Here is a 19002-nt window from a genome sequence, read left to right on the forward strand (position 1 = left end):
CTGACTTTAAGGGAGCCTTTCCTGATGACTGGCTCCAGAGTGTCCTCCTCCACCTCCTCTTCTGCAGAATCTGTAGCCTTTTCATCTAGTCCAGGAACAAAACACACATTGTATTTGTATGGTGGGTAAGTATAGTCACATTGCCAAAGCTTTATGTTGGTAAGCTACAGTACCTTTTGGAGACTCAGCAGGGCTGAGATTGCTGAGTTGCATTGTCTCTCTTTTAAATTCTTCCTCTTTTGTCCAATCCAAAATGGTATCTGCCACATGCTCCAGGTACTTCCTATCAGAGGGTAACAATGACTTTTAAAGTCTATGTAACACTCCACATACAGGATACGCTATTTCACTAGTCGGGTTACACTGTATATGCTACAGACTGATAAAAGAAAGAGTCTAGATATTCTAGTTTGCTGAGGTCATACTGTATAAAAGAAAACACCTGAAAATGTGAAGTTGCATTCTGACCTGAACTTGACGTCAGTGTGAAGGGCTACATCCCAGGACTCATTGCACTGGCGATAAGAGCTCATTGGATTGTGACAAAAAATGTACAGGATGTTATTATGACTTCCCCTGAAGGTGTCCAAGCAGCAGTATTCTTCTGAGGCTAACTGGAGTACCTACACATAAAAAAATTGCATGTGTAAAATTGAAAGAACATGAAAAATACGAGGGGTTTCAATCCAACAATTTGCGTTTTTAGCTGAAATATGATTATCATGGTGTTTTAACCTTGAAAAAAAAAAGGATTAGACAGGTCACCTGTGGGAAGATGGAGGCATTGTGGTGTTCAGCGTAGTGGAAGTCAAACAGAGATCTCAGCCTACAACTCTGAATGTCAGATAAGTCCAGCTGGCAACGCGCTCTCCCACTGATCTGCTGGAGGAGAATCAGAACAAATTTATTCTTTTATTATAGCGTACAAAAAAAATGTGAGTAGCTACAGTGGTATGAACATAGAAACAATACCTCTGTGTTACCAGGATCTTCAGTGACAAATGTCGGATCTACAGAGGAAATAAATTATGAGGTATGGCACTTGTTGAGTAGGACATACAGTTGAGAGAAGCTATCAAGTTTCTTAAGTTGCACCTTATAATATACTATATGTGAGCCAAAGTTCCCAGTAATTGAATTAACCAACATAGCAAGAGACCTTTAGTCCGTAGGTTATTAAGCTGCTGTTTAGCGTAGGATAGCGGGTCGTCCCAGGGGATTATTGAGGGTGTCTGTTGCTGTGCTGGTTCCAGTGTTTCCAGTGGCCCAGTAACATTCAGTAGTAAGCTATTTTGGTCCAGCTTGGTCAGTGGCATACTCTCAAACACACTCTGATGAATCAAACGCTCCGCTTCCGGCCATAACACAATATCTGTGGGATATCAAAACATCACTATAAGTAATTCCCTATTTGGATCAATACTGTCGTGAAACATGACTATACAAACTCTGAAAACACTAAGGTGTGCGCCTCTGAAAGGTAGCTGGTTTCTGACCATCTGTGCAGTAGTGTTGGAGCTGCTGTTTCATTGTCATCCAGCAGGAGTTGCTGTTTCTATCCTGAGCTGCAGAGTGGATCAGCTCCCACACTGGAGACCGCCTCATCATGGACGACTCCACCTCTGCTGGATCAAAACCGTGAACCGCCTAAGAGGGACACACACACACAGTATATGAATACATTTCTAAAAAAATAAGGTCAAGATTACATTAATTATATGGTCTATTTTGAACTAAAATGGCAAATTCCACATGGACAATGAAAAAAAATCAATTATACACAACTGTAAACATGAAAAAAAAATCTACTTGCACTGATATCCCTCAAGCGCAGTGCCATCTCATTATGGCGTCTGATAACCAGAGGGTGCTCAGACTTCTTCTGCGTCTCCTCTGCTCCAAACTTCTCAACTAGCCTCTAACAAAAAGAGAATGAAACAGACACAAATGACTGATTAATTTAATTCTGTGAAGAGTGTGTCTGAACACTCTGGAGTCATAGGGCGCACAAACATTACACACCATACCTCCATACCGGGGTTTGGTGGTCAGAGAAACAAGTGAAAGAAAGGAAAATATATACCATGCAATGCAAATTGTCCATGTGACCCCAGTTGATTGAGTCAGGTGGTTTCTGTACTGTAAATGTTGAATTTTTTCATGTCATAATCCATCGATCATTGTAAGAAATACTTTTTTTTTTTCAAAGATCTTTTTATTAATTGTCAATAATCAGTAGAACAGTCACCATGCAGGGAAAGTTAATTTTTTGTTTTTCTGAACAACACTCACCTGTGACACAACACATCAATCATACCTGACAACAATACACACAGACAGCCACAGCTGGCCAGGACATAAGACATAACTGATTCTCAATCATGGATACATAAAATTCAAATTGTAGAAAATACAGGGAGAGTATCCGCAAATAAGTCATGAAATAATAACAATAATAAGTGAACAAATAAATAAAAAACAATAATAAAAAAAATAATAAGAATAATACATATTATTATTATTATTATTATTATTATTAATAATAATAATAATAATAATAATAATAATAATAATAATGTTTATTATTATTATTATTATTATTATTATTATTAATAATGAATAAATAAAAAAGGGAAAAAGAAGATACTACTACTGGCTACTCAGAGATTACTGTAGTGGGTTTCTCAAAAAATGACAAAAAGGGGCCCCACACTCTCTGTTCCCCGGGTAGTATAACGGATTTTCTCTAAATTCATACAGGACATAATGTCTCTGATCCAATGTGAGTGGGAAGGAGGGGCAGAATCCTTCCACTTAAGTAAGATAGCTTGTCGAGCTAATCAAGAGGTAAAAGCCAAGACGTTCAGTTTTGCTTTGGGCAAGTTGAAGTCTGGAGCGATGCCAAAAATGGCAGTCAAGGGATTTGGCTCAATTTGATGGTGAAGGGTTTCAGAAATAGTACCTTAGACTGATGTCCCAAATTTGGTCAAAAGGGGACATGCCCAGTAACTGTGGAGGAGTGATGCAGGTGCCCTTTTACATTTATCACATGTAGGGTCCACGTCAGTGTACATTTGAGCTAATTTTGTTTTAGATATGTGGATACGATGAACTACTTTGAATCAAGGTGGAAATGCATCCAATACATCAAACTACGAATATTTGCTGCCCAGTAATAGTATTGAAAACTGGGCAGAGCCATTCCCCCCACTTGCTTGGGTCTTTGAAGGAATGCTTTCCGTAACCGAGGGTGATTGCCATTCCAAATGTCAGATGTAATTAAAGTGTCAAGGGCCTTAAAAAAGGATTTGGGGATGAAAATGGGGAGATGCTGGAAAAGATAAAGAAATTTTGGAAGCAGTGTCATTTTAATTGAATTTATTCTTCCAATAAGGGACAAAGACAGAGTGGACCATTCAGATAAAATTTGTTTTGCTTGAGCAAATAGACTAAGGAAATTTGATTTGAATAAGTTATTGAATTCCCTAGTGACACATATCCCAAGATAGCTAAAGTGTTCTTTCACCACCTTCAATGGCAGATTTTTATAGTTAAGTTTAAGAGCTTCCTTATTAATTGGAAAGAGTTCGCTTTTATTTAGGTTAAGTCTATATCCCGAGAACTGACTAAAAACCTCCAACAAACTGAGGGCTTCTGGTAAAGAAGTGGCTGGTTTTGAAACAAACAGAAGTAAGTCATCTGCGTATAACGAGACCTTATGCTCTACTCCTCCCCTCCATATCCCCTGTAGCCGCTTATTGCTACAAATTGCAATTGCAAACGGCTCAATGGCAATAGCGAAAAAGGAGCGGACTCAAAGGGCAACCCTGCCGGTCCCACGGTGTAAGTCCAAAATATTTAGAGTAATGATTATTTGTTAATACAGAGGCAGAAGGTCGTGTGTACAGCAGTTTGATCCAGGAAGAGAAAACAGGACCAAAACCAATACTCTGTGCAATACTCTGGCATTAATATTGCATTTGTACTGTAGATTTCAATAAATATTCTTATTTATTGTATTCTTGCATTTATATTTCACACATTTAATAGATCCCACTTCTCAGCATTTTGTATTTACTTATTTACACTTTGGTTTTAAATTATGTGTTCGATGTACATACGTATTTGTACATATTTCTTATATTTTTCATTTATCTATTATTTTTATTATTTATTTATATTACTCCATATATTGTTATATATTGTATTAGTATGTACATAATTTACATTTTACATAATCCTTTATTTCAATTTTTCGCATATTTCTTTATACTTATATATAAGAGCCACTGTAACATCCCAATTCTGATTGTACTGTATGTTAGCTACATTATTGTGATTATAGCACCATCTGTTGGACTTATATTGTATGTATTTCTGGCCCAGCTATGCTCTACAGTATACAGACGTAGGCAAAATTGTTGGTACTCTTCCGTTAAAGAAAGAAAAACCCACAAAGGTCACTGAAATAACTTGAAACTGAGAAAAGTAATAATAAATAAAAATGTATTGAAAATTAACTAATGAAAATGAGACATTGCTTTTGAATTTTGGTTCAACAGAATCATTTTAAAAAACAAACTAATGAAACTGGCCTGGACAAAAATGATGGTACTCTTAACTTAATATTTAGTTGCACAACCTTTTGAGGCAATCACTGCAAACAAGCGATTTCTGTAACTCTCAATGAGACTTCTGCACCTGTCGACAGGTATGTTGGCCCACTCCTCTTGAACAAACTGCTCTAGCTGTCTCAGGTTTGAAGGGTGCCTTCTCCAGATTGCATGTTTCAGCTCCTTCCACAGATGTTCAATAGGATTTAGATCAGGGCTCATAGAAGGCCACTTCAGAACAGTCCAATGTTTTGTTCTTAGCCATTCTTGGGTGTTTTTAGCTGTGTGTTTTGGGTCATTATCCTGTTGGAGGACCCATGACCTGCGACGGAGACCAAGCTTTCTGACACTGGGCAGCACATTTCGCTCCAGAATGCCTTGATAGTCTTGAGATTTCATTGTACCCGGCACAGATTCAAGACACCCTGTGCCAGATGCAGCAAAGCAGCCCCAGAACATAACCGAGCCTCCTCCATGTTTCACTGTAGGTACAGTGTTCTTTTCTTTGTATGCTTCATTTTTGCGTCTGTAAACATAGAGCTGATTTGACTTGCCAAAAAGCTCCAGTTTTGTCTCATCTGTCCAAAGGACATTCTCCCAGAAGCTTTGTGGCTTGTCAATATGCATTTTGGCATATTCCAGTCTCGCTTTTTTATGATTTGCTTTCAACAGTGGTGTCCTCCTCGGTCGTCTTCCATTAAGTCCACTTTGGCTCAAACAGCGACGGATGGTGCGATCTGACACTGATGTACCTTGACATTGGAGTTCACCTCTAATCTCTTTGGAAGTTGTTCTGGGCTCTTTGGTTACCATTCGTATTATCCGTCTCTTCAATTTGTCATCAATTTTCCTCTTGCGGCCACGTCCAGGGAGGTTGGCTACAGTCCCGTGGACCTTAAACTTCTGAATAATATGTGCAACTGTAGTCACAGGAACATCAAGCTGCTTGGAGATGGTCTTATAGCCTTTACCTTTAACATGCTTGTCAATAATTTTCTTTCTCATCTCCTGAGACAACTCTCTCCTTAGCTTTCTGTGGTCCATGTTCAGTGTGGTACACACCATGATACCAAACAGCACAGTGACTACTTTTCACCCTTTAAATAGGCAGACTGACTGATTACAAGTTTGAAGACACCTGTGATGCTAATTACAGGACACACCTTAGTTAACATGTCCCTATGGTCACATTATTTTACATCTTTTCTAGGGCTACCATCATTTTTGTCTAGGCCAGTTTCATCAGTTTGTTTTTTAAAATGATTCTGTTGAACCACAATTCAAAAACAATATCTGATTTTCATTAGTCAATTTTCAGTAAATTTTTATTAGGGCCCGAGCACGAAAGTGCCAGGACCCAACGGTGTCCTGGCACGAAGTGCAAGGAACCTATTGTTTTTGTCAGTATTATTATTATTTTTCTGCCGGGAGATCGCGTTTTTGGGACCTTTGCCATCCCCAAAAACTCACCAAAAGTGGAGTATGCGTCAGAACTGGTGGGAAATTCAATGTTCTGGAGTGACTGGGCTCGGGTTTCTCCAGGGGGCTCCATAGCGCCCCCTAACGTACGCAGTTTTTCCGAGAAAGTTTCTTCGATCTTCACGAAATTCAAGTATGTCATTGCTCACGCCCTCATACCTGGATTAAATGATTTTGAGATTTCTTCGGCCAACAGGAAGTCAGCCATGTTGGACTTCCTGCGTGATTTTAAAATTTACGAACGCATATTTGAAGACTTTAGGATGCACAAAAAATAATGAAACTTTACACACACATCCAAACTAGTAATTACTTTATTTTAGTGGTGAATTTTTGCTTGGGCGTGGCATGTTGGCTCTCTAGCGCCCCCTTATGTCTTTTAGATTTTGAACATACCTTTAGGTACTCGAAAACTCATGAAATTTGGCAAAATGATAGACACCTGTGAACTTTATTTAAATGTATAGCCATTAGGCTCAGTGTGTTTAGCCGGCTCTATAGCGCCCCCTAACGCGTTGAAATTTTAACTTTGTCAAAGTTGATCCGATATTCATGAAATTTGGTATGCATATCCCACTCATCATTTGAAACATATTCCTCATTGGGTTTCATTAGCTCCGCCCACCCAGAAGTCGGCCATATTGGATTTTATGTACGATTTTCCCAATTTTTGCGTTTTATTGGCCGCGTACTTTAACGAACTCCTCCTACAGATTTGATCAGATCGAGTTGATATTTGGTCAGGACCATCTCAAGACCTTGAGGATGAAAAGTTATTAAAATGGTGAGTGTTCACTTAACGAGCGGACCGTGGCGTGGCGGCCATTTTGAGCCATTCGCCAGTTATTGTAACTCAACTGTACATAGTCTGATCTGCCCCAAATCTCTCAGGTATGATGTTGCTCCAGTACTGATGACATGTATATGAAAAAATATACTCATAGCCCCGCCCCAAGACGTTAGCCCTGCCCCCTTTCATATCTCATGAACCGTTTATAGTAGAGTCTTGTGGGATGTGTCATATCACTCAGCAGAGAGTGGGTTAACCCTAACTCAACTGTACATAGTTCGATCTGCCCCAAATTTCTCAGGTATGATAAGGGTCCAGTCCTGATTATATGTAAATGCAAAAATATAGTCATAGCCCCGCCCCCTTTCATAACTCATGAACCGTTTGTCGTAGAGTCTTGTGGGAGGTGTCATATCACTCAGCAGAGAGTGCCTGTTTCATTGGTGAATGTTATGCCCACCCCCTACACATTAGCCCCGCCCCCTTTCATAACTCATGAACCGTTTGTCGTAGAGTCTTGTGGGAGGTGTCATATCACTCAGCAGAGAATGCCTGTTTCATTGGTTAAGGTTATGCCCGCCCCCTACACATTAGCCCCGCCCCCTTTCATATCTCATGAACCGTTTAAAGTAGAGTCTTGTGGGAGGTGTCATATCACTCAGCAGAGAGTGCCTGTTTCATTGGTGAATGTTATACCCGCCCCCTACACATTAGCCCCGCCCCCTTTCATAACTCATGAACCGTTTGTCGTAGAGTCTTGTGGGAGGTGTCATATCACTCAGCAGAGAGTGCCTGTTTCATTGGTTAAGGTTATGCCCGCCCCCTACACATTAGCCCCGCCCCCTTTCATAACTCATGAACCGTTTGTCGTAGAGTCTTGTGGGAGGTGTCATATCACTCAGCAGAGAGTGCCTGTTTCATTGGTTAAGGTTATGCCCGCCCCCTACACATTAGCCCCGCCCCCTTTCATATCTCATGAACCGTTTAAAGTAGAGTCTTGTGGGAGGTGTCATATCACTCAGCAGAGTGCCTGTTTCATTGGTGAAAGTTATGCCCGCCCCCTACACATTAGCCACGCCCCCTTTCATAACTCATGATCCGTTTGTCGTAGAGTCTTGTGGGAGGTGTTATATCGCTCAGCAGAGAGTGCCTGTTAAGTTGGTGTTGTTATCCCCGCCCCCTACACATTAGCCACGCACCCCTTCATAACTCTTGAACCGCTTGTCGTAGAGCCTTGCGGCAGGCGTCGTGGCGCTCGTCAGAGTTTCGGTTTCACGGTGCCCGGCCGAGTCTGCTTTCAGGGCCCGTCATTCCACTGAAACTGCACTTCCTAAAGTAGTGAATGATCTTCTGCTTACTATGCATTCAGACTTTACATCTGTGGTTCTATTACTGGACCTCAGTGCGGCTTTTGACACCACTGATCGTTTGCATTGCATCTCTCTAACCCTTGTTTGTTTGTGTCCCTCAATCATATGAGCATCCAAGCTGTGTGCCTATCTCCCATTCTCTCTCTCTCTCTCTCTCCCTATTTTCTCCTCGTCCTCTGTTTTCACTCAGGCTTCTCTGTGCTGGACTATCAGCCATCCTGGGACCTCTCATTTTAAAATGGAAAAAGCATAAAAAGGACTCTTGATGTTAAATCAGGAGGAACAACATAAGACATGTCTCAAGTTTTAAGATCATGCTCTTCATGGTGAAAACATTCCTAGGGTTGTATGATGAAATATAACAACAGCAAAAGGGAGAGCAGACCCATTCACTCTAACTTGCTTTGTCTACACTCATGAAAGCCCGCTTTACACCCTCCCCCGGTTACGTCACATCTAAGCCCACTCTCAACGTGACAGTGGAGCTGGCGGGGATTGGCTCAAGTGCTCCAGTGGGCTAGCCCTTCCCACTGAAACACAAGCCACTTATTTCAGCCCCTCCTGCCGCCCCGAAAAGAGTGTGTTGCATTGGCCGGGAATCGAACCCGGGCCTCCCGCGTGGCAGGCGAGAATTCTACCACTGAACCACCAATGCTACATATATCTGCTCTTAAGACTCTAAATTTTTGTAGTTCTGTTGGCTATCATATACTCCACACATGTTAGAGATAGGTAGGTATGTGTGTTTTGGTGCATACCTTCTTGTCCTCTTCATTCTGTGCTGTTGTCAGCAAGCTGTTTAACATGTGGCTTCTCTCATCTTTTGTGTGTACCAGAGGCAGGAAGCTTTGGAGCATGAACCTGACCAGCTCATAGTCTAACCCGGGACCACTGTGAGGTTTGGGTTCCTCAGCCACACGGGACAGGGTGGACAAAGACTGCTCTGTTGAAATCACCACCTAAACACACAAATGCACAGATATGAGGGGAAAAGCGTTAACCACCCAAACAAGGCCATACTACACAGGTTTTTTCACATGACATCTGGCTAATTTCAGAGAACAAAGAGTACAAATTTCTAATTTTTGCCTTATTCAAAGGTTTTCAGTTAGATATTATCTTGATCACAAAAGCACTCTGCTGACTATATCTATATCTATATCTATATATATATATCACAATTTGTTGATGTCACACATAGATAATGAGGGACCAATTTCAAACAATCTAAAACTTGGCCTGACTACACACTACACATCCACACTCATAATACGCATAAAGACCTGTTCCAGCATACAGTGCACGATTAGAGGCACGGAGCAGGCTTCAGGGGGAACCAGGCCGAGTAGGTTGCCATAGTAACGCATGTCCACATCTGTGGAGAGAGGAGGCAGCTCGATACCTGTCCACAAAGTAGAGAGGACAAAAGGGAATGGATAGTTTGTCATACTAGTCTTGAGTTTTGCAAGCATGTGGCAAAAATACATGATTAAAGAGAAAGGTTTTACCTAGGTCCGGTGGGTTTTCCTTCGGCTCTGATTTCTTCTTGGAGCGTGGAGTCAGGGGGAGAGGGGTCGGCACAACCTGGCACAAGAAACACACACAAAGGAAGATATTTTAACTATACACCCAATATCCAGCAACTTCATTACTGTTCACTGCGGAGGTAACACTGCCACTCTAAATTCCACTGGTTGAGGCGGCCTTTAAAGACATTGATTCCAGTTAAAGAATCAGGGTCCTGAGAGGGGATATTGCACAATTGTTTTGTTTAATTGTGTGTGTACAGTATGTGTGTGTGTGTGTGTGTGTGTGTGTGCGTGTGTGCGTGCGTGTGTGCATTAATAATTTTACATTTTCAATTTAATTTATTTGATTTTTGAATTTCATTTTAGTTTAGTTTTAGTTAGTTTTCAGAGTGCATATGCTAGTTTTAGTTTAGTTTTACTTTATTGGAAAGGTTAGCTTTCGTTTTTATATATATTTGTTTATATATATAGTTTTATAATGTCTCAAGTATGTAGCTACATATACATACAAAATACATGGTTGGAGAACTGTGTAAGAATGGCCATAATGTTTGTTTAATCTTCACACTACTTGAGTGTACAGTCTGAAGCCATGGCGGCACAGCGCCATCTCCTGGTCAAGTCCTTTCAGTTTTAGTGATTCAACAAGACATGATGGAAATTCATGTTGTTTCTTTTATTGGCAGTGATATATTATAGCTAAAAAAAAAACTAAAACTGAAATCAATTCACATTTTTATTAGTTTTTTTAACCAGGCAATATCATTTCAGTTTAGTTTTAGATTTTTCTTAAAGGATTTAATTTTAATTAGTTTCAGTTCACTAACACTACTTTTCACTGCTTATTTTCGTTTTAGTTTACTATAATAACCCTGGTGTGTGTGTGTGTGTGTTTGTGTGTGTGGTCTGTGGATAGACATGCATATAGGAAACCATTAGTTAAATCAAGCAAAACTATTATTCCGATAGAGAACATGAGAATAACTAAGAAGTTACAGATTTGCATGATGCACAATGGTAAATGGACTTGCATTTATATGGCACTTTTCTAGTCTCCCGACCACTCAAAGCGCTTTACACTACACTTCACTACACTACATTCACACAGCGAGAGCAATTTGGGGTTAAGTATCTTGCTAAAGGACACGTCCACATTTGGACTGGAGGAGCCGGGGAATCGAACCGCTGACCTTCCACTTGGTACCTCTGAGCCAAAGCCGCCCCAGTAATTAGCAACGGGCGATTCAATACAGTAATAATATGGCAAAAACACGTAGTATTTATGCCAAAAACATTAACTAACCACCAACATAAATAATACATACATTAATAATGTATAACCACCACCTGAAGAAACGCAGAATCATGGCAGCATGTCTGCTAATTAGCTGTTGCATCAGACCAATTTACACCACAAATGGCTAAAACTCGACAAAATCTCAACAATTACCTTTGAACTCGAACAGGAGATGTCTTTAGCAGCTAAAGAATCAGTACTTACGTAGTTTCATCAATGCACAACAACAAAATAGTCCACATGGAAAGCTGCCTCCTTAATTGTCCAATCTCTCGGTGGTGCCTCCGTGTCTGACTGAGTGAGGTAACAGGCATTCTGGTTGTGCCACTTCCGCTTTAGTCCACTAGAGGTCACTGCTGGGCTCTACTACACTGGGTAAATTGTAACTATTCTTTGGTGTCAGCATATGCTGTTCATGATATTCTGTACTGTATGAAAATGAATACCCTTGGCAATTATAATTTCATGTACCCTTCATAAGATGGTGAAGAAAAATGCCACAAATTCACTGACTCTTGTTTTGAACTGTTGGTTGGACAAACATCTGTCCAAACGAAATGCACTTAAAGACACTACAGTGTCAATGTAACTAGCACTGTATTGTGTACAGTGGCTCTTCAGCAGGTGCAGCAACCCAGTGGCCTGATGAATACAGCACTGACTTTCTAAGCTAGACATTGCTGGGCCCATAACCCAGAGGTCGGTGGATTGAAACCATCCTCTGCTGTGTCTGCATTTTCCTTTACAAGGAAACTGAATATCGTTCACATTGTTCACTTTTTTCAGACATTTCACCAAAACATTTAGTCGATCGCTCACTGAATACACACCGGACAGATCCCTTAGATCAGCCATTCTCAACCGGCACACCGGTGTGCCGCAGAGCGCCATCTAGTGTGCCGCGGAGGCAGTGGTACTAGATTATTTTTTTATTATTATTTAGCAAAGTGAACAGGTAAAACCTAAAGGAGGTAAAATGCAAGCTGCCATAAAACCAAAGCCTATTGAAGGAGGCTTAGACACGGACGGACACGGGTCTTGTATTGGGTATAACACATGCGCAGTGTAACTGGAGCTGCGGTCGTGCGTTGCGATCGGCTCAATTTCGGCGAGTGCAGAGCAGATATTACTGCGCATGTGCGGTACCCCGAAGGCGCGTTGATTAAGTGTGACCCAACCTCCTTCAATAGGCCTTGTGTAAAAACACCAAACATCATCAGGTAGAGACAAACGTGTTTGCCACTGTTAGCTAGCTAACGTGATGATCTAAGGCTTAGATCATCAAGTAAAGGTCTCGTCACTATGCCACGAATAAATTCAAAATCAGTTCATGGTGCCTTCAGTCATTAATATGGTCCTACTCTCTGGAATTCTCTGCCACTTGAACTACGGTCTGCTACAACAGTTTCTTCTTTTAAAAGCAGACTCAAAACATATCTTTTTTCGCAACCTTTTAGTTGTGTTTAGTGTGTGGTTAACAAGTAAAACTTTTATTTTAGAATCAGTATTATATTATATTATTGTTATTATTCCATTATTATTAATAATAATAATACCTTCTTTTCTTATGTTTTTTTTTATGTTTTTGTCATATGTGATTTTTGCCTATTTTTTTGTTTTTATTTGAAGCACATTGAATCTACACCTGTCATATGAAATGTGGTATATAAAAAAATGGATTTGATTAATTGAGAAAATAACCAGCAGATCAATCAATAATGAAAATAACGTTAGTTGCAGCCCTATTGTGTAGTTATACTGACTGTTGTGCATGCATGTGTGTAGATGTGTACCTCTACAGGCTGTGGACCCAACTCAACAATAGTGGGTACACTGATGAGTTTGATGTTGTCCATGTAGTGCTGATGTTGCCTGCGCCAGTCCAGACAGTCATACATGAGATTGGCCACACCCTCGAATATTTGGCTTCCCATCTCCAGCTGGACACACACAGATTAGGATTCAAATTCACAGTAAAGCTTCAATGAGATTAGATCTACGAAACAAATCCAACTCACCTCAGCCTCAGGTTCCTGTGTGTCGATGGGAGGCCCGAGATCTGGGACAGTGTAGCTGAGCTGAACCACATCACGGAGCTTGGAGTCAGGTGGCCCGCTGTCCAAAACTGGTCTCAGACCTGACCAGAATAGATCCAACTTCCTGGCCTGCTCAGCCAGCTCTACGCTACCATGAACCTCTGCTTCTGGCACACACAAAGGAAAGGATGATGTAATGTTGATAACAACATACAACAAATATAAAAAATAAGGGGTATACTGATGAGTCTGAATCCAAATAAAAGCTATTACAGTATATTGTGTATACTGAAGGCCCTTTACCTGCATCCATAACTGGAGAAGCTCCCAGATTCTGCTCATTGCCCTCACAGGGGTGTTGCTCCTTCTGTCCCTCAGAAGTTTGTGTGTGCTCTGAACACAATTGAATGACATTGGCAACATGTACACCTATGGCATCAAGCTCTGCAATCAGGTGGGGCTGGTAGAAGCCCAGCAGTAGGATGTAGTGTTGAGGACCATCCTGTGGTTCGTCATCTATGGCCAGACATACAAAAGACAAAATACACAGAGTGAGTTCTCACTCTCACATACACAAACACAGACACACTACTAGTATTTTCTCAGTATTTTCACTTTTTTTAAAGACTATTTTTTGGGCCTTTTTGCATTTAATTGCTAGAGATAGTGTTAGTCATGAAATGGGGAGAGGTAGGGGACGACCTGTAGCAAAGGGCCTCAGGTCGGATTTGAACCCAGGTGAGCTACCGGGGTGTCCGAGTATCTTAGCTTTTTGAACTCCATAGCCTACAGTTGGTTTTAATTAGAGTTTTTACCTATGAACTTTGGTGGCTCAACATCATCCCTGCGGCTGAACTTAGTCTTCTTATCCTTTGAAGGTCCAGGTGAGGGCGGATTCTTTTCCTTTTTGTCAGAGACCTTGGCCCCTCCTTTGTCCTTGCTGGCAGAGGGAGCTCTGGCCTTTGCCTTCTCCTCAGCCTTAAACAGACAAAAATGACAAAATTGCACAATAAAAACCCTGAGAAAGATCCCATTAACTCTTCCTCTATTTGACAAACCCGAGTGAAAATCCACTCCAGTTCAACAATGTTACTAAATTATAATTAACACATAGAATCACATATATGTAGAAGCACTCACCTTCTTGGCTTCCCTCCTCTGCTGATCATTGGTTTTGAGCTGTAGCAGCTGGAACTTCAGTATTTTTGCCATCAGGTCACAAGGAATCTCCTCTCCGGCATCCAGCAGCACCTTAGCAAGCTCTGTAACCTACACGAGACATAAACACAGAGAACAAAGCCAGCTCAAAGACACACATGCACACAAACACCCAGGGTTTCTCTAAGACAACCAGAGGGTCTGACAGACTGACACACAACATATTAGAAACCCTCATTCCCAACCCTACCTCGTAGAACTCGGGGATGTCATCAGGTCTTTTTGCTTTGGGATTCCCCAGTTCATGGATCTGCAATAAAGTCAGACAGGGGAGCATTTTGATTTTTGACAAAATACAAGATATTAGAAGTGCACTGACACCATTTTTTGGTGCCTCATTAAGTAGATAAGTTGATGACAAATAATACTGAGTAGTCATTAAATTATGCTATCATCAATACAATGAGAAGGGCGATCAAAGCTACAAATTATTTCATAAAATATGAGATCTAATACCTAATTGTTGAATACTCAATACATGGAGATATTTAGATTGTGGCTAAAATGAGTTTACAAATTTGGAACTAATGATACTAGAATAAAATGTGAGAAATTTAACCTTTCTGTTTATATAAGATGGGAAAGTTACATAGACACACAAGAGGTTAGATTGATAACTTAATGACAGTGCCAAGTTCAGCTGAGTTTATTTAATATAAATTCGTTTTCAGTTAGTTTTATAACAGTTTAAGTGTACTGTAGTGACAGCATGAAGAGCTCTACAAAAATACAGGAGACACTATGAATAAAAAATAACTCGGACCAAACTAAGAATACCTTTGTAAGGGTGCTATCCCAGGTCAACAAGGTGAAAAGTTTGCGTAGTGGTTTCTGCACGGCCAAAGACAAAGCCTGGGTCAGTTCCTCCTCCTCTGGACTTCTCCCAACCACCAAAGACACACAGGCCTGCCATGACTCCTGGAAAGGGCATAAGAATACCAGGATAATAACATTATCTATATGCTATGATACGCATACATCATCCAAGTCAACAACCACAGGTTACACTGATTTCACATCATTACAGTTAACTGACAGGTGGATTTTGCGTGGACTAAACAAATGTGTATACATTACACAACTTTTACTGATAGAAAAAAGCTAAATGATACTAACACAACTGTTGAAATGTTGCAGTGTGATGTAGCTGCAGCGCCATAGTACAACAAATGTAACTTAGAAGGTTTTACTGGAAGTTTTTTTATTTATTTTTTATTAATATATTGAAGAAAATTAATTTACAAACATTAAGGCATTGTAATCTAAACTCAATACTTCTAACATACAAGGCACAAAGATAACTGAAATTATAAAAAATAATACAATAACAAAAATAAAAGGGGGTAGAAAATAATTCAAGGAACAAAAAAAGAAATGCATTAATAAATAAATAATAATAAGACTGCACTCTTCCATAGTAGCTCTAGGGGTCATCATCATATATGTTCAGTTCTTCATAAGCTCTGAGGAGACACTTTGCATGTTGTCCTTCCATTAGTCTTAAAGCACTGAGATGATTGTCCACAAGGTCCCTTTTGAAAACGGAAAATAGGGGTTTCATTCTCCTCCATTTGGATGCATGGATGAAGAAATTTGCCAGCAGTATCAGATTGTTCAATATCAACTCCTTCATGTCCTTCATGTTAATACCAAACACAATATTTTCTCTTGTGAGAGGAGCAAGTAGTTGGATTTTGGTTGACAGCCAGTCCTGCAAATCTTCCCAGAATGCCGCAGAATAAATACAGTGGAAAAACAGATGATCAGTAGTTTCAATCTCAGTCTCAGACAAGTTGCAGTTATTGTGATCAACATTCAATCTCAGTTTTAGCAATTCATTGGATTTACTGGAGAGAAGTGCCTCAAGATAACCTCAACCACATAGACTTCCGGTTCGGATGTCTTACTTTCGAAATAAAAGCTCAAATGTTTGCTGTTTTTTTTTTATGGCGGAAGTATGTTTGACAACACTTTTTTCACAGGATAGACATTTTTAACTTTACTGAAATTGTCCCAAGAAGGAGTTTGGTGGATAACACCCCATTTTAAATCATTTCTTCTACCTGAAATGAAGAGTAACGTTAGCTAGCTAGCTGGCTGCTAGGCAACCTGTAGAAGTTTAACTACCGTGTGTAGCCAGGTAATAACACCTGCAACGTTACAAGTTTCACTTTGTGTGATGAAAGAGATATATTTTGAACAAATGAATGAAGTTAAACCGAATAAAGAAGTCAAATTGAGTAAACAAACCTCTTGAAACTGTTCTCTGGTGAGAGCAGCCTCCCAGTTCTTGTTGACAGCTGCGACTCCAGGAGCACTTCTGGCTGCTGAGCCTTTCTTAGCTGCTTTAAGTGGCATTTACACTCAATTATCTACAGTAAAAAAAAAGCTAAGCTTAAAGTCGCCAGGGCAAACATCAGATTAAGCTAGATAAAACCTGCAAGTTAACTAAAAGTCGTCTGTTGTCACCTGGTGCTTGTGTTGCCCCTGGCAACCGCCAAGCATCAAGTTTCCCAAAGTGATAATTTCCTGTAAACTTTCAAAACAAAAGCATTTCGGTTTTCACATTGTTGGACAGAGCAATACATCTTACAAAGTCAAAACAATAAAACACATTTGAATTGAATCTGTAGTAAAAAAAAGAATTCACTTTTTTTGTGGAACAGAATTTCCCTTTTCAACAATGAAATAATTTAGTTTAAATAGAAATATATATTTTGTAGGTAACATGTCAAGTATTCCTTTTCTCCACTAGATGGCAGTGGGCTCTCTGGACTGTGAGACAATACTCCTTGTCCAAAACATTAATTTTTACTTTTTTACAATTTACACAATATTTCACTATTTCACAACAATTATAATTATTGCCTATCATTATAATGGTACACTGTGCAGCCATTCCACAAGGGCATAATCCATAAATTGCAACCATCTGGCATCCAAAAAGTAACCAATTCTGCTTGGTTCAGTCATTGAATGAAGGCACAAAACTGTGATAAACAGTTGGTTTGATTTCAGTGAATCAGAAAAGGAATTCTCAGAGCACCATCTGGAACACATAAACTGACATAACAATGTAATTTAATCTATGTAATGACCAGATGAGCTGAGCAACAAGACAGAGGTTAAATTATAGCAACACCGAGATGAATAGTCTCTAATTCTATGAATCTTGAGTAGAATAAAGATCTATTTTAAACCATAATGATGCATTCAATATATGACACGGCAGATTTAACCTTGGCCAGGGAGATTTTTTAATGCTAATTAGATGAATACTGAAGTGGAATGAATATAAATATACTGTATTAAATTAATGATAATGAAGAGTGAAGTGTGAAGGGGGTCGTGGCCACTTCAGCACTCCTACACACTATCAGGCAACAATTAAATGAGCTACAACATATCTTAATAATCATGCACTCTTTTTTTTATTCTGCGTTCAATTATAATTCAGTTATTGAAATGGAAAAGAAAATTCTCAGTTGCTGTTTCAAGTATAGTGGTGGAATAAAAAAACATAATATATATAATATGCCTGTTCTATTCATGATACATACAGTATATATGTCATATGATTTCACATATCCAAAAAAAAGTTCCAGCAGAGCTGTTATCATGCTTTTCAGGGGAAGACAAAGACACTTTCATGACTGTATTTTGACATCTTACTGGAAAAGAATGAGCAAGAAAAGCATGGTCAGTCATGCTGAAGCACTTCCTGTTTTACTTTCCGACTTTTTGTGCAACGCAGCTGAAATTATAAGCAAGATTGACACCAGAGATGCGCTTTAACATCATGGCACATACACTTACTACAATTGTTATACAATATATTCCCTTTGTCAATAGAAGCTTTCTGGACTATGGCAGAGCTGTCTCAATGAGGTGTCTCTGAGCCAGAAAAAATGCTCCATTTTCTAAATTAATGACTCAATACAGCGCATACACTGGGCCTCTGTTAAAAAAGACTCATTGGAATGCTTCTTGCTCTATTCATCAGAGCTTATTATAAAGAATTGCATGCACCACATCTCTGCACCAAAGTCATGATTTGGCACAGATTTTGGGGCAGTTTTATTAATGCAAGGGGCCATTGTCATGAAGGTGATTTCACCCAGGCAACAACCTACTTCCAGCAGCTCGCCGTAAAAGGTCAAAAGTGAGACGACGCCCACTTGTCAGATGCCAGAGAAATCCATGTTTGAAGCCAGCAGGGCATTAGTTATGGAGGAGTTGTCAGCTCCAAACCTTCCAGAGGCAGCGGACTATACAAAGGTCACACACCAGCCAGATAAACACTGTAGTGACACTTAAATAACACTCCATCCGCCACTGCTGCGAATAGCATAGCAACATCTCAAAATATCCATATTTTTTAGGAATACACTGCTGTTAAACGTGTGCATCATGTGTCTGCTGGGGCTATTTTGTTTCATTACACAGTCGTAATGGTTTATTTGAGAACCTCATCCACTTTCTACTTGGTTACTCAAAATAATGACTCTTATTCAAATTATTAGATAAAACACTTTATCTTATCCCAAGGGAAATTGCTGATTGATGACTAACCCAAGAGGTGTTCAAAACCAAAACATAAATTAAAATAAGAAACCAAGTTCTCAGGAACACACTGTCTGTACTTTACATCATGTTACCTCGAGGTATCT

General features: G+C 39.8%; 1 protein-coding gene and 1 non-coding gene across 9 annotated transcripts in view; both read right to left on the reverse strand.

Annotated features, from left to right (window-relative positions):
* Positions 1–16841, reverse strand: part of LOC141760220 (sperm-associated antigen 17-like) — a 35003-nt gene extending 18162 nt beyond the window's left edge. For 4 of the 8 annotated variants that reach the window (XM_074622850.1, XM_074622849.1, XM_074622851.1 and 1 more), the window contains exons 1-19: positions 16583–16841; positions 15110–15250; positions 14523–14582; positions 14255–14383; positions 13930–14092; positions 13418–13630; positions 13097–13281; positions 12872–13018; positions 9761–9836; positions 9536–9654; positions 9011–9211; positions 1814–1918; positions 1497–1647; positions 1160–1372; positions 973–1010; positions 766–882; positions 469–623; positions 174–283; positions 6–85 (exon numbers count right to left, since the gene is read on the reverse strand). In XM_074622850.1, the coding sequence (XP_074478951.1) occupies positions 6–85; positions 174–283; positions 469–623; positions 766–882; positions 973–1010; positions 1160–1372; positions 1497–1647; positions 1814–1918; positions 9011–9211; positions 9536–9654; positions 9761–9836; positions 12872–13018; positions 13097–13281; positions 13418–13630; positions 13930–14092; positions 14255–14383; positions 14523–14582; positions 15110–15250; positions 16583–16690 (2511 nt within the window). In that variant the 5' untranslated portion in view covers positions 16691–16841. Of the gene's footprint in view, positions 1–5; positions 86–173; positions 284–468; positions 624–765; positions 883–972; positions 1011–1159; positions 1373–1496; positions 1648–1813; positions 1919–9010; positions 9212–9535; positions 9655–9760; positions 9837–11231; positions 11425–12871; positions 13019–13096; positions 13282–13417; positions 13631–13929; positions 14093–14254; positions 14384–14522; positions 14583–15109; positions 15251–16582 lie in introns of those variants that run through there. The other 4 variants (XM_074622847.1, XM_074622848.1, XM_074622852.1 and 1 more) reach the window with 4 other exon arrangements.
* trnag-gcc (transfer RNA glycine (anticodon GCC)) lies at positions 8837–8907 on the reverse strand. Its single transcript has one exon. It is a non-coding gene; the product is annotated as a tRNA-Gly (tRNA).
* Positions 16842–19002: the final 2161 nt, after the last annotated feature.

The sequence above is a fragment of the Sebastes fasciatus genome, chromosome 22 (assembly GCF_043250625.1).
Source record: "Sebastes fasciatus isolate fSebFas1 chromosome 22, fSebFas1.pri, whole genome shotgun sequence".
Taxonomy (NCBI): Eukaryota; Metazoa; Chordata; class Actinopteri; order Perciformes; family Sebastidae; genus Sebastes; species Sebastes fasciatus.